Raw genomic sequence first — 14,600 nt, 5'->3', positions numbered from 1 at the left:
CCTCCAATACGAGATGGTAATTCTATGCTAATCATCATGAACCCGTGAACCTCGGTTCCTGTACAATCTCCTCGCCTAGTCCTACAAAATAACCCATCACCTCTTCCCAGAAGAGGCCTTCTTCTATAAGCGCAATGCGGCAAGATGGGAAACCGTTGCGCCCGCTACGAAACATATATATGTTAAAAAAAGACCAGAGACCTCCCAAGCATGCAACACCGATCATGATTCAAAGACCAGCTCAACCTGGATCATCATCCCACAACTCCTGCTAATTACTGCAATAAACCCCAGACCGTATAACGCCTGCCGCCCTCGAAACCAAGTTTGGCCACCTTTCAGCTACTTGGCAATCCCAATCGCCAGGTTGTTGCTGCTTTGCTTGGGGTCCGGTAGTGAATCATCGATGAACGGATCGCCTACCTCGAGCCTCTTAGCTGCGGGCTCATTGCCCTCATCATCAACGCCGTATTTGTCTTGCCATAGCTTCCGCATGACCTGATAGATGAACAAGAACTGAGGCTTGCCCTGAACCATTCCCACACGTTGTTCTCGGAGGCTATCAACCGTTTCATAAACTAGATCAGGCCCTTCAGTGGGCTCATCGTAATTTTGAAACGTGCCCAGTTCGAGTTCACGCATGAGGTGTTCGAGGGTGATGAAAGTACCGGTTCGGCCCACGCCAGCACTGCAATGAATAATGCGCGGGTTGGTAGGTGCGCTGAGCTCCCGAGATAGTCGCATGAGCTCGAAGAAGCCGTCGAGATTTTCAAGTTCGGGCACGCCAAAGTCAGGCCATAACCGGTAGAGCAGGTGCCACACGACTCGGGGCTCATCTTCGTCCTTCAGCTGCAAGAGTAGCTTGCGCTTCTCAATGGCACCATCCGCAAGCTCTTCATATGAGTCGTACGTAACCTCGCCCTGCCAGTCATCGCCCCATGCATCATGCTCGTTCAGAATCAAAGTTGGCTGGTCTTCGTTGTCGGGAAAGTATGGGTGACACTTGATGACTCCGCCCTCACACATGGTGGTCAGCTGCACGATCACGGCAGGCGACGCCATCTGCTCAGCGATCATACGCCAGACATATTCGATGGATGGCGGGGTCGGACCCTGCATGGCGATATAGCGGAGTGGCTCCCGGCTCGGGTCCGAGGGTGAGGTGAGGACGATCTCGGAGGCATTGACGTAGTCGAGCTCGTTCGCAGGGACTTGCAACCTAATACGGTTGTGATTCCACGGTTTGATGTTGATGTAACGGTCCATGACACCCTTCTCTTCCACATCGAGTTGCTTGAAGTGCCCCCATTTGAAATCCTCGTCCGCTTCGTTTCTGCTGCCTTCAAGCACTCGATCACGTTCGGCCCACGTCAATTCCTGGAACTTGAAATCGATATCTGATGAGGTTCAGTACTTGTATCAATGCGTATAACGCCAAAAGTTACACATACCCTGCATCGAAGAGTCCAAGAATGCAGGAATCCGAGGCCCGGTGCCATCCTGCTTGCTCAGCGCAACACCTTCCGCCGTGGCGGGCCGGCTCTTTATGCCGTCGTGGTTGACGACGGCTGGAGGAGGACTGGAAGGCAACTCGACAGGAGGACTATCGCGGGCTCGCTTGGTCGAGCCGCGCAGACGGAAATTTCGGAAGGCAGCCCTCTTGGAGAGCTTTGCTGGTGGCTTCTGGGTTTGAATCTGTAGTCCCTGCTGTTGCAGTTGAAGGTTTGCGGCCTGAAGCTCGGAACTGGCGATGCTATCGACAGTATCGCTGCTTGAGCGCTCGACGGCGGTCTCGATCGTGGGGTTCTTGGGTTTGCGCCGGAACTTGGGAATCCTGTCCATGGCGCCGAGAGTCGGAGCGGACGGATGCGACGTCCTTGATGAAAAGGTGCGCAAGACGCCAGGAGCAGGACTTGACAATGTCGCGAATCGGAGTCTGGGTCGGGGTCGGGATGATCGAGGTGCCGGGAGCAAAGGAGAAGGAGATTTGCGCGCAAGAAGGGGAAAAGCGTCGGGTCCCTCTCGCCGGTGGAGGTCGGGCAGGGATCGGATCCGCGTCAATGAGGAGGGGGCAAAGACGGTGCTTGAGTAATCTTGAACTTGGGCCGAACGTTTGATAGTGGCGTAATCGTCGGCGAAACGGAGGTGGGCGAGAAGAGAATCAAACGTGATTAAGGAACGGAGAGGAAGGGCAAGGGGGAAACAAGAGGGGGAGAAGAGGGAGAAGAAGGAGAGGAGAAGAAAGGGAAGAAAAAGAAGAACAAGAATGACAGCGGAACGGACGAGGTGAGTCGCGATGGTGGTCGAGATTCTCACTGCCCGATGCGGCGCCAACGAAGACGGGCCCACGAACAGCAGAAGCAGCAGCAGCACCAACAGTCACAGCGGCGGCAACAGCTGCAACAGAAACGTGACCGTGGCCGCAACCGTGAACGTGGGGAAGGAGTCGTCTGTGCCTTTGCCTACACCCGTCCCTGCGTCTGTTCCAAGAATACATCCGATCCTCGCCTCTTGTGGAGACCAGGTTACCGGGTGAATCTGGTCATGGGTAAGGTTGGGCCTGTAGATGATGTGTTCTGCAGAAGATGGCTTTCTGTTTATTGTTCTGCGTACTACTATGTCTCGCGGCACGTGCTCATGCCACCCGATCCCGTGGTTCTGGGCAGGCACGACTTGTCTGATCATGCAGACCAGACCAACATGATGAGGCAAGAGCGCCTTCCGAAGCCGATGCCGTCTTCGGGGATTGGGATAGGCACGAAATACCGAAGGCACGTTGGTAGAATTATTTGTGGCTCCTGCTTGCCTGTTTTGCTGCTGTACCACCGCAGGGCAGGGCCGGGGATAATTTTAGGCGCGAGCTGTCTAAAAGTAGTTCTATTTTAGGCTCGGGGGACCCTTTCTCATCATTTCCGATTCTTATTAACGTGGATATCCAAGACTTCAAGTGGCCTCTTACTAAACGACTCGACTCCTTGCGCCTCTCCTTTCTTGCCGATTACATGATATTCACAATCCCGTCGCCACCTGCACATCACGTCCACCTGAACTTGGCCACTAGTGCTTGCGCGGCCAGTGAGACTCGTGTTGGCCCAAGTTCCCGTGGGAATGTCGGATCACCCCCTGTTTAGCTTTCGGTTCGCTGGCCCTCGTGGTAGTTTCAGAGGTTGCGTGCGCGGGGTGGTCAAAAATAGGTGCAGACGTGCGGAATCCTATCGATCTGGATCCTTGATGGCGTTCTCTTTCTCAAGTGCTGGCTGCATTCCCTTGATAGGTTCGTAGTGTCCACCACGTATCAGGTCCATCTATGGTGAGACATGTCAACGGGTGCCTCGTGACCATTCCTTCAACATGCTTGCATCACGAATGTCCAATATCCATACTCAGATGAGCTGGTGTGTCAATTTCAAGGCATATTGTGCCAAGTTTTGTACAGAAGAGTTGGATCGTTGCAAAATCCGTCCCCAACGCCCCGTTCATGTCCTCCACCCAGGACTTACAAGTACATGATTAGATATCTTAAAATACAACATATCGATCCTTCTCGTCTGCAGGATCTCGTAGTCTCCTCGCCACAGACTGTTTTGCTTTCTTAGACAGAAGAGTATACGCCAGTCACATACTTGCCGCACTCAATCTTTTGCTCCAGAGACACCTTGCGGCCCTTGCCTCCATCCAGACGAATCGTCGTTCGAGGCGTTACGCACAGCCGGTGAAAGTCAGGGCTGTTGTCCTTGCGTGCCTCTGGCGCGCTGTCCAACGCCCCGATATACGCGGGTGCGTTCAAATTGGTTCGCTTGCCCGTGCCCAGCTGAAAGTGTTCGTTTCCGCCCCAGAACATGACGTCGGATCCCCAGTTGGTTGCGTTGGCGCTCGCTGAGCCTGAAACGGACGTCTCGGTGACGTTGTCCATGATGACTGAACAGTGCGTAGAGCCCACGGATAGAGACTTGAGTTTGATGGGGCTCATCTTGTTCGTCTTCTCGTCAAACTCGAACAATGACGAGAGGCTCTTCACCTTGGTCGGCTTGGCTGACACATGCGACCACCGTCCCGTACCTAATGTGCCATAAACTCCCTGACCGCAAGCCCATAGGTCTGCAGTCAACAAGGGGAGCCTCTTGCTCGGGGCAAGGGCTTTCAAGTTGGTAGGCGTCTCTGTTGCCTTTGCATCCACAGTGAAGAAGGTGTTGTTTCCGCCTGCAGCGATAGTCTTGACTGTTGGGACAAGTCCGCTGCTGCTATAGAGTGTGTTGACAGGCATCATGACTGGTGTGTCGGAAGTCAAGAGTCCATGGTCGGTATCGATTCCAAGCTGCCCAAAGGAGTTGTCACCAAATGTGAAGATACGTCCAAGTTTGTCCAGAATGACCGAATGGTAATCGCCAGTGGCAACCTGAGCCACATCAAAACCTCTCAGAGTGATAACTTCATGGGGTTGATCATATGGGCCCTTGGGTCGGTTGCCCCAGCTCAATCCAGGGACACCCATCTGACCCTTGGAAGGAAACTCGAGAGCACTGGATGCAGCAGAGAAGACGCGACCCTTGGATGTGAGCATGAGGCAGTGCTCCAAACCGCTGCTAATGTCGGTCACAGACTCTCCGTAAGAAAGACCAGATGGTGTCAGGTTTCGAAAGTTGATTCTCTCCTTTCCACCACCGGATCCCCAGATGGACCAAGAACTCTTCTGCTGTTCCTCCTTGAGACCACCTTCCTGGTCATCTCGAGAAGAGGGAATAGAGTAGACCTTGCCATTGCGAGACAGGGCAATAATTCGATCCAAAGAGACGTCGATCTTGACAAGGTCCTTTCCTGTGAGGGTAGGAACGGGAGATGGATCCTCTTTGTTGTAGCCGAGTCCCCATTGAACTAGATCACCCTTCTCTGTGACAGCTGCGCCGAAAGCCGAGGTGAGCTTCAGATCCCGCAGTACTTGGTCATCGAAATAGGTAATTCGGTGAGGTAGCTTCACATATTTATCATTCGACTTGGGGTCGATGACCTTGCCGATATTGGAACCCCATGCGTAGACGCCAGGATGTTCCCAGCTATGCTTGACCTGGACATGCTGCGAGCTAATGAGATCTCGGTTCTCCTCCTTGGAACGGGCCTTCTTGCGAGGCTTCTCAAACTCGACATCGGCTTTGGTGGGAACCTTTTTAACCGGAGTCTCGGGAGGCGACGCAAATTGCTCCTTGAGCTTGGGATAGTAGTAAGCTCCAGCAGCTGCAGCACCAAAGATGGCTGCGAATCCAACCAATTTACCTCCACGGCGCCGAGGACCCCGGGGGACATTGCTGGCGTGACGAACCCATTGGTGTTGAGTCGTGGCGATGGACTGGGGGCGGAGGGCAGCTCGCCGAAGAGCAGTCTGAGAAGCGTTCATGTTGTGAACGCTTAAGAATATACGATCAACTCAATGCAACTCGTGAACTCTTTTTGTGAAAGGGACAAGTTGCACTGAAATTGTCGTCAGTGAAATCGACTGTTAATCGAAGGGTAAAAAAGGTTGTGAGGTCATAGAGCTGAAGCTCTAACCGTACTGGAGGCCAGCAAAATTCTGTGGACTGTGGCAGGTCGAGGTCATCGAAGCCACAAAGGGCTTCAGCCACAGATCCAAGCACGCGCCACTGCAGGGACTAGCGGGGCGCACGGACATCCCCACGCCGTCCCGCCATGCCATGTCATCGGCGCCTCGGAGCTCACGCCTCCGACTTGAACTCCAACGCCTGCTGCGTGGCTTCTAGAAGACCCCAGCGAACCTCGACGTTTGAGCTCAAGAGAGCTCTATCGACACCATGTACGAGGATTCGTGGTACAGTATCATGCCCGACCTGGGCGGTCGGGGCCATTCGAGTAGCCACAGTCAGAGTCATGGACATCGTCGAAAGGAGTCGCTGCTCCAGCAGCCCAATGTACGTCTCCCTCGTATTGGATTCGCACCCCACCATGTTGGTGAAGCTCACAAGATTGTTACAGGAACCTGGACAGATATCCGAGGTCGTAGCGCCAATGCCCAACGTTTACGAAGAGATCGAGAACACCAACACGCCCCCAGAACCTACCGTCATCCGTCGAGCGAGCTCGTACTCGGACTTATATCGAGTGGCGCAAGAACAACTGTCCAAGGATGGAAGGCCACGACACAAGAAGACGGATAAAAATAATCGAGCATGGGAGGCTTTGCTACTCCCCGACTCTAGTGTCGAGGCAGAATTGCATGAGCCAAAAGGTCTCGAGTCGTACGACGAACAATTGCTTGACGCTAGCCAACAAGAATACCTGTATGAAATTACGCCTCGGCCGCACCTTGACCTAGACTGATCTGACTGCGTCTAGACTGTATCGCGATCAGCTTACCTTGACGGAACGCCACTTGGACGGACTCATCGAAGATGCCAATGCGACACTCAAGCTCCTTACCTCCCTTTCGAACTCGTTCGGATCCGTCGAGGCTCAAACCTCAACGTTCCAAGCACAATGCGAAGATCTCCTGAAAGAACAACGAAGATTGGAGGACTTGGCTGACGAAGTTGGAACCGATCTCCATTACTATGCCTACCTCGATGATGCGACAAGGCGTCTCAATGCTCCTGGCGCTAGTCGGCTGGTGGATGATGCCTCGTTTGGTGAAATGGTTGAGAACATTGACGCGTGCATTGTATTCATGGAGAAACATGTAAGGACACCATATCTAAATTGGATCGCTGGAACTAACACGCCTTCAGGAGACATACCGCGACCGCGATACCTACCTTGCCCGATACACTGCGCTTCTCACAAAGGCACTTCACCTGCTTGAACACGGCTACAAGAACACATTGGAAAGGGTCTCATCTGAGATTGGTCGCCAAATTACTGGCACAAAATCCGAGTCCGCTCGCCATGCTCTCGCCTATGGTCGTTTCCAAGAGATGATGCTCGACTCTTTCGGCTTGATTCCTAATGTGCGACAAATTGTGCGGCGTGCATACGATTTCTACGGCCAGCGGAATGAGTCTTGTACCCACTTTGAGACGTATGCGAATACTGCCAACAACATATTCTATACGCACCTGGTGACTAGAGATCGCGACCTCAAAGCAATGGCGCAGTCTGATATTGGGGAGTTTCACAAAGAGGTCAAAGACCTCTCAGCTGAGACGGCATCGCGCAACTTCATCAAGCAATGCTTTGAGCGCATGTACAATGAAGAGAGTCTGTTTATGAAGCTCTTTGACGTGGAACCCATGTGGAACCAGGCAACGGACTCGGTTTTCCAGTCTATCAAGACCACCAACACATCCATCATGCATCCCGGCAACTTGACGCCTTTGGTGACGAACCTTCAAACGGTGCTGCACACAGCACCACTGGAGACTACCTGCAATGTGGTTGGGTTGCTTGCTAATGAATACTTTGGAGCCGATTTGGATGACATTGAATCCCCCTACTTCATCAAATGCAAGCAGTACACTTCGCAACTCCTGGCGCATCATCTCTGGACATTAACAGACAATGCTTTTGAGGCGGAGGTTACGAAATCAATCACAAGGGCACCAGTTCAGGATGCCTCGCTAAAGATTGGCCCTGTAGTGGGTGGCGTGGCGTCTTCAAACGCCCACCCCTTGGTGAAGCAGGCAATTAAGCTCCTTGGCATGTATGAGCATTGCATGCCCAAGGAGAGAGCAGTATGTTTTTCAGCTGACACTTCTTGGACTCGACTAACAGTGTTGTAGGCTAAGAACAGCTCAGTTGTCTTCAAGATTGTACGAGAGACGATCCAGGTACTCCAACGTGCAGAGACCAGGATAAAGTCTTTAAAGACAGGCACCGATCCCGACCTTTTCATGGTCAAGAACTTGCTCATTATAAAGAATGAACTTGTTTCTCTAGAGATTGGCGATATCAGGAATCATGCTTCTTCAATGCAGCACTTCACCCATATCTGGGACACACTCAGCCCTCAAAATTGGGTTGGATTCATTTCAAACATTATCGGTGGTAGTCTGTGGTCACGGGGTACACCCTCAGTAACTGCCAAGACATTGACAGCTGAGGACATGAACGAGCAGCTGGATGAGCTGTTGCGACATTCAATCTATGCCTTCACACAGCGCTGGGGTACTTTGATGAGCGACTCACAGAACCGGAAACCTGGAGTCAAGCCGATCGCCAAGGTGGAGACTGAGTTGGAGAACATCCTCCAGACGGCATTCAGCAACCAGCCCGAGGTGGTAGGCAAGCTGATGGAGGCGATTGAGCAGCAGGCGCAGGCGCAGAATGATGCGAGAGACGAGAAGCAGGGCGTGAGACGGTACTAAAAGAGATGGGAGAGTTGTGATGAGCATAGAAGCGAATGCCGCTTATTCTACGAATCTAAACCAGCAATGTATTGGGTTTCATGGAGGATCAACCTCGACGATCTCGAATAATAGAAAAGAACTCCGTGATATTCTCAGTACAACGGCTTGCAACGGAGGCGTCCCGGCTGCATGCGGCTCTTCAAGATAAGGCCCCGAGATCCGGTGTTAAACCCCGATTTCGGGGCCACCTTCCTAATTCGCCAGTGCCGACTTCCAGCCCTCCTTCCCCGCCATCTCCATCTGGAAGAAGAAAAGATAGAGAGGTACCTCGAACGCGGGGCGCCAATGAACTAGATGCATCCCGGAGAAGACTCCGATAGAGTGTAGAAACAGGCAAGAAGTTGTTCTAGACCACGGCCTCGCTCCGAGATCTGCTTGTACCACGGTATCTGGTCGCCGAGACCTGCAACAACTCGGGGCCCGATAGTCCGGTCGCCGGTAACGGGGCTTTGTAATCCTAGCACGTCATTTGCCGGGCGCCCTCCGCAACAACCCCAGATTGTGTCCCGTCGCTATCAGCGCCTTCTGCTCGCTATCTTTTCTCCTCCTTTTTCGCAATCTCTTCAGGGTCTTGCAAGCTTACTGTCCTTTTCCACGTCCTTGCGATTGACTTTCTTTGTTGCGATTGCCAATTGCTTTCGAGAAAAGTCCCTGCGCAGAGAGATCGACATTTGAGGCCGGAGTTGTTCGTTTTTTTCTCCGTGTGCGACCGCAAAGATGGACGCCCTCGAGTTGGAGGTGGCCAAGCAGAGCAGCGGCATTCAGACGGCCAAGGATCTGTTCTCTGGAGCTGTGGGAGGAGTTGCGCAGGTCTTGATCGGTGAGTCTCTTATCAATGCAGCTGCGAACATGCTGCGAACTGCGCACCACATGGGCCAGAAGCTGGCTCGAGCGAGAGATGCGATCTGAGATGCCCAAGAGATGCATTGTCAAGTTCAATCGCTAACAGATGCGGTAAACAGGTCAGCCCTTTGACATTGTCAAGGTCCGACTCCAAACCACAACTCAGTACTCGTCCGCCCTCAACGCCGCCACCTCCATCTACCGCAATGAGGGCGCCCTCGCCTTCTACAAGGGAACGCTGACCCCGCTCATCGGCATCGGCGCCTGCGTGTCGGTCCAGTTCGGAGCCTTCAACGGCGCCAAGCGCTGGTTCCAGGAACGCAACGGCGGCGCTGACCTGTCCTACGGCCAGTACAGCGCTGCGGGTGCTTTCGCCGGTGTTGCGAACTCGGTCCTCTCAGGCCCTATCGAGCACATTCGCATTCGTCTCCAGAGCCAGCCCCACGGAGCTGCTCGCCTGTACGACGGCCCCGGCGACTGCATCCGAAAGGTCGGCGCCCACGACGGTATCCTGCGCGGCATCTACCGCGGCCAGGCCGTCACCATCTGGCGAGAGGCCTTTGCCTACGGCGCCTGGTTTACTGCCTTCGAGTACATGATGAACAAGGACGCCGCCCGCAACAAGATCGACCGCAAGGACATCCCCGCCTACAAGATCGCCTTTTACGGTGGCCTCGCCGGTGAGGTCCTCTGGCTGGCCAGCTACCCCTTCGACGTGATCAAGAGCAAGATGCAGACCGATGGCTTCGGCCCCAACCAGCGCTACACCACCATGCGCGACTGCTTCTCCAAGACATGGCACGCCGAGGGTGCTCGCGGCTTCTGGAAGGGTATTGGCCCTACCCTGCTGAGGGCCATGCCTGTGAGCGCTGGAACCTTTGCTGTTGTCGAGATGACCATGCGGGCCCTCAACTAAAAAGGAGATGTGTAAAAGGAGTAGGATTCTGCTTGGTGACTTTTAATGCGAAAAAATGGGACGGGATACGGCGATTAGATCAACATTGACGAGCGCTGGTGAGATATCATAGAAGGTTTTCAACATGACCAGTTGGCGATACGGAACGGTAGATGATGACCTATGCAAACGGGTTCAAGCCTTTGCTTTTATTTCAACGTTTTGGACAAGTTGTATGGAGCGGGTAGATTGACTTTCGATATCTGGGATAAAGATATAATGACAAGTCTAGCATGATGACCCTTCAAGAATCTATTGAAGAATCGGTGTTGTCTGTTATACCCAATTAATCTATTCTCATCACCATCCTACATTCTCATTGTTCTCGACGCGCCGCTGCAAGATGTTTCTTGCGTTGTGTGGTGTCAACTCATTGAGTCCAAGTTCTTCGAGCACCTTACGAGCCTCGTCACTATCTGTGAAGACGCGATCGCTGGCTTCCTTGAGCGTGAGACCGCCTCCTTCGCTGGCCTCGACGGGGAGACTCAACAGCCTCATTCCCTCTGTCAAGCTGTCGAGAGTAGATGAACCACCGGGAATGTACCGCTCAACAACGGCAACCAAGGCATCGCCATCACGACGGAACTGGGTTGCTCCGTAGGTGGTGAAGTTCTGTCGAAGAAGGACACTCTGCCACAGGTGATCTTGAATCTTGTTGAGGGCGTCACGCCAAACGCGGCGGAAAGCAGCAGCAGAGAGCGGCTTAGCCAGGAAGTCCAAGTTGCGTTGGAGGATACGAAGTGGTTCGTCGAGCTCTTGAGTGATGGCCATCTCGTCTATGCCGCGTTAGATGAGCTTCAAAGCGAGATTAAGAAAAACATACCAAGAATAGCCGCCTCACCGACGGTTGTCCACTGAACACGGGTTGTGTAGGCTCGGAACGCCTTCCCGTGAGATTCGGCCAGAGCGCCGACGAGAAGTTCCTCGGCAGCCTTGCGGCGCATGCTATACGCTGCGACTGTCTCGTCGAACAAGGCTCCATCCTCATTAGTCTGTCCTACAGCCGTAGAGGTGCGGTCCTTGACATCTTCATAGCTCATAGTGCTTGTGATGTTGCTCTTCCTTTGAGCTGCGCGAGTCTGCAGTTCATCCCACAATGAGACGAAGAACTAGATTTGTTAGAATCATATGGTAGCAAGGGCAGTAATGCAGCCTACCTCTTCATTACTCCAGTCTTTCAATGTGTTGACAATATGATCGGCACTACCAATCACCTTGCAGAGCACCTCAAAACTACCCGTTCCTTCAAGAACTGCAAGATCCTCCTTGTTCCCGCCAAGAGTTCGGCCAAGAGTCGAAGACATGGTCTGGTATGCCTGAAGGGCGTCCCTGAGACGGCTATGGTAGCCGTCTAGAATTTCAAGCTGTATGCCAATCAAGAAACGGATCTTGTGCTTGAAGCTGCGCACCCTCTCGTACTGACTGGTCACGGATCGCAAAAGGTCTGTGACTTGCACGGAAGCGTATGTTGGCTTCATCTTCCCTTGAACCGCATAGTCGTAGTCAATATTTCGGGCGTCTTGTGATTCCATGATAGTATGGAATCGTTCCAGAGCAAAGTCCTTCTCAGCATTGAACCAGGTGTCAAAATGCTCATCCAAGATGTGCGCCGACAGGCCAGGCCAACCGTTCTCCGCATCACCGCCATCATAGTTGAACTTGGAACGAACGCTATCGTCAAAGTTCATCAGTTGGGATATGAAGCTGCTCAAAAAGGCCGGGCTTTTGACAGCCTCGGCTGCCACGGCAGACGTCTTTTCCTTCAACACGGGCAGCACCGATGTAATGAGTGCAGAAACAGGATCGATATAGGCCAGGTTGGTGGCCACTGAAGTATCCTGAAACTTGGCCGTGAGTAGATATCCAAGATTGTCCCGGAAAAAGTCTTCCCATTTCTCAATGAGGGCGAGGAACCAAGGTAGACAATGCGTGCCGAACGCCTGGGGGCTACTCGTCGCCTTGTCGCTGAGAAAGTGGAAACGAAACTCGGAGACAAAGATGGATGTCATGGTATCGAACGGCAATAGCGACACAAGACCCTTGCTATACTCAATCTCGGGAAGTTGAAGATCCAGGAGCTTCTCGAAGCAATCGATCCACTCTTCGTCCATCTCGGACTGGGGATCAACCTTGGGCCATTTCCTCTGTTTCAGGATAGCCTCGAGCTCTGCCGACATGGTACTCTTCATCTCGTTCCAGAGAGATTCGGTTACCTTCTCGACATAGTCGACGAGGTGCAATCCCTCCTGACCAGGTAGGCCTCGCAACTTGTGCGCAAGCTGCTTTAGGTTGACGTATGGCTCCAATGCAGCCTTCGGGCTTTGGGGCAGATGAGACCGTGCTTCGGAACGGAACTTTTCGACATCTTGGAGCAGGTAAAGATACTTCTGTGCCAGCTCAACCATCTGAAGCTTCTTCATTGGTGCTTGAAGCCGGCCAATAGCCTGGTTCGGGGCATCCGAGGCAGCGGTGATCTTGACACGGACATCGATGCTGTCCTGAAGCTGCTGAAACTCTTCTATCCGGGCGAGGAGAGAGCTCTGGCGGTCATCAGCTGTGCGTCGAGTTTCCTCAAGCTCCTTAACGGCGGTGTCCAGCTGGGATTGCAACTGGTTGCGCTGTAGCTCCACGTTGGCCAGTAGTGTGTCGAGGTTTTCCAGGTCCGTGGTCGACTGAAGCTTATCGTCCAGGAAGTCCTCGACTCGTATGTCGAGCGACGTGCCCTGGTTATTTGCAGCTGCGGTGGCCATTTTGATCATGCATGTGTCGTGTTCATGAAGCCCATTCATCGCGCGACGTTGCTACTACAGAGGATGACGTGGGGAGAGCTAGCCCCGCTGTACCCGATAACTACATGTGATGGATAAACGCATCCCAGCATCTTGTTTCTTGTGGAAGCTGTCAAGCAACCAGCATGAACTGTTTCAATTTTAAAAGGAAGGGATGGACAATTGATTAGATGCGATGGCGATCGATGTGGAAATCAACTGGTTTCACTCGTCGAAATCGGGTAATGACGTGGAAGCAAGTAGATTGCGAGATCAGGGCGTGGCTAATAGACTTTTTACTCGGTGGCTGGGGCGTTTGTGCCATGAGAGCTGTCATGATGACTTGCATCTCAACTCACTCAGGACTCGATCTCGAACCGGTTGAGCCGGAGAAAAAGAGTTGCACATCCCACCGATCTTGTCTATTTTCTGTAGCACAAGCTCGTCGCGCATAGATCTCCAATATCAGGAGGCGGTCTGGAAAAGGAGCCGCCATGAAGGACTCGTCATCTCGTCAACGGCTTCGCGGCTTCGGGAGGCAGCAGCCAAGCAGCAGCCAAAGCTACTAGACTGCTACGGCGGAGATTTTTCAAGCCTCGCTTACTTGGAGCAAACGGGGCAAATGAATCAGGCACATTGGCAAGGGATACGGAGTGCCGAGGTAGATATACAGGCGCAGGGAGGCCCAAGAGGAAACAGACAGCGAATCAATGCTCAGCACGCACGTCGACACCGGGTGCATGAGGCCCTCCCCCTCTCTCCCCGTATCCAGAGAGCTCGAATCTGCAGCAGCAGCAGCCGCAGTAATTAATTACACGGGTGAGGCAGAGCTCGCCAGCCAGGCCCGAAACGGCGCCAAATCGTCATGACAACCGCATAGAGATCAAGACCCGCTGCTGCTGGCCGTAATCCTTGGCCTACATAGGAAGGAAGCTGGGCAGTTTCTGGGCGCGGCCAGGACCTCCAGGGGGCCAAGAAGCAAACAAGGCGGTAGACGAGCCGAAGCGACTACGTAAGATCAGAGATGGTAAGGGGTCCAGGGATCAAGCCTCCATCCAGGGACGAAGCGCCCCAGGGAGGGACGAACGCCATTGATTGAAGACCGAGCTTGGGAGGGGGGCAGCTCAGCAGGCTTCTGCAGGTCCAGCTTCTGGCTCCGGAAGCTCCAGGGTCTCGGGGACTAAAAACGTGAAGCCTTGCCTGAAGCAGCATGACCCCGGCCTCTACGGCGCCGGTGTGCGGGTTGCCCGGTGCCCGTAGATGGCCGCACGGACCTTGAAGTGGCCCCACCTCGTCGCGACGTCACGTCACCCTGCCAACGAGGGCCCGTAAATACGTGGCGGGAAAGAGCTCCCATCTGACTCGTCGACTTCCCCAAAAAGTCAAGAGGTTGGTCAAAACCTACTGCATACCCAACCTCACCCAATTCCTCTCTCCCAGCCATCGCATATTCGCCCAATTCCTCGGTACCATACCATACTGACTAGGACTGGAACTAACTGACTGACTCTCCTTTCTTTCTCCCTTTTCTCCCAAAGGGATCGCATCGACTTTGGAGAGGATTAAGAAACTTCCAAGTATTGACCCTCGTTTGCAGAAAGTGTGAACTGATCTCAAGGCTCTTATTTGCGTTGCTCACCGAAAGGCAACTCTCTTTTAACAAAAACCTATTTCCCCCAACGAACG

At 53.3% G+C, this 14,600-nt stretch overlaps 5 protein-coding genes across 5 annotated transcripts; 2 read left to right on the top strand and 3 right to left on the bottom strand.

Annotated features, from left to right (window-relative positions):
- Positions 1 to 342: 342 nt before the first annotated feature.
- On the bottom strand, positions 343 to 2,546 carry MRS44_002573 (uncharacterized protein; the record flags this gene model as incomplete). The annotated part of the gene is made up of 4 exons (XM_046280749.2): positions 343 to 1,397; positions 1,452 to 2,099; positions 2,284 to 2,474; positions 2,530 to 2,546. The coding sequence occupies 4 exons, from the start codon at positions 2,544 to 2,546 to the stop codon at positions 343 to 345; spliced, it is 1,911 nt and encodes a 636-aa protein (XP_046136685.2).
- A 1,046-nt stretch (positions 2,547 to 3,592) lies between these two features.
- MRS44_002572 (uncharacterized protein) lies at positions 3,593 to 5,389 on the bottom strand (the record flags this gene model as incomplete). The annotated part of the gene is made up of 1 exon (XM_046275172.2): positions 3,593 to 5,389. One exon carries the CDS (start codon positions 5,387 to 5,389, stop codon positions 3,593 to 3,595), a length of 1,797 nt encoding a protein of 598 aa, XP_046136684.1.
- A 412-nt stretch (positions 5,390 to 5,801) lies between these two features.
- Positions 5,802 to 8,306, top strand: MRS44_002571 (uncharacterized protein; the record flags this gene model as incomplete). The annotated part of the gene is made up of 5 exons (XM_046275171.2): positions 5,802 to 5,918; positions 5,983 to 6,287; positions 6,343 to 6,682; positions 6,732 to 7,673; positions 7,722 to 8,306. The coding sequence occupies 5 exons, from the start codon at positions 5,802 to 5,804 to the stop codon at positions 8,304 to 8,306; spliced, it is 2,289 nt and encodes a 762-aa protein (XP_046136683.1).
- A 759-nt stretch (positions 8,307 to 9,065) lies between these two features.
- MRS44_002570 (uncharacterized protein) lies at positions 9,066 to 10,107 on the top strand (the record flags this gene model as incomplete). Its single annotated transcript, XM_046268101.2, has 2 exons — positions 9,066 to 9,168; positions 9,311 to 10,107. The coding sequence occupies 2 exons, from the start codon at positions 9,066 to 9,068 to the stop codon at positions 10,105 to 10,107; spliced, it is 900 nt and encodes a 299-aa protein (XP_046136682.1).
- Positions 10,108 to 10,446: 339 nt separating this feature from the next.
- Positions 10,447 to 12,896, bottom strand: MRS44_002569 (uncharacterized protein; the record flags this gene model as incomplete). The annotated part of the gene is made up of 3 exons (XM_046268100.2): positions 10,447 to 10,922; positions 10,970 to 11,255; positions 11,304 to 12,896. 3 exons carry the CDS (start codon positions 12,894 to 12,896, stop codon positions 10,447 to 10,449), a joined length of 2,355 nt encoding a protein of 784 aa, XP_046136681.2.
- Positions 12,897 to 14,600: the final 1,704 nt, after the last annotated feature.

Source organism: Fusarium solani (genome assembly GCF_023522795.1).
Source record: "Fusarium solani strain SB1 chromosome Unknown bctg00000001, whole genome shotgun sequence".
In the NCBI taxonomy this organism is placed as follows: Eukaryota; Fungi; Ascomycota; class Sordariomycetes; order Hypocreales; family Nectriaceae; genus Fusarium; species Fusarium solani.
The sequence above is the reverse complement of the archived record's forward strand: the minus strand, read 5'-3'. Positions and strand labels throughout refer to the sequence as shown.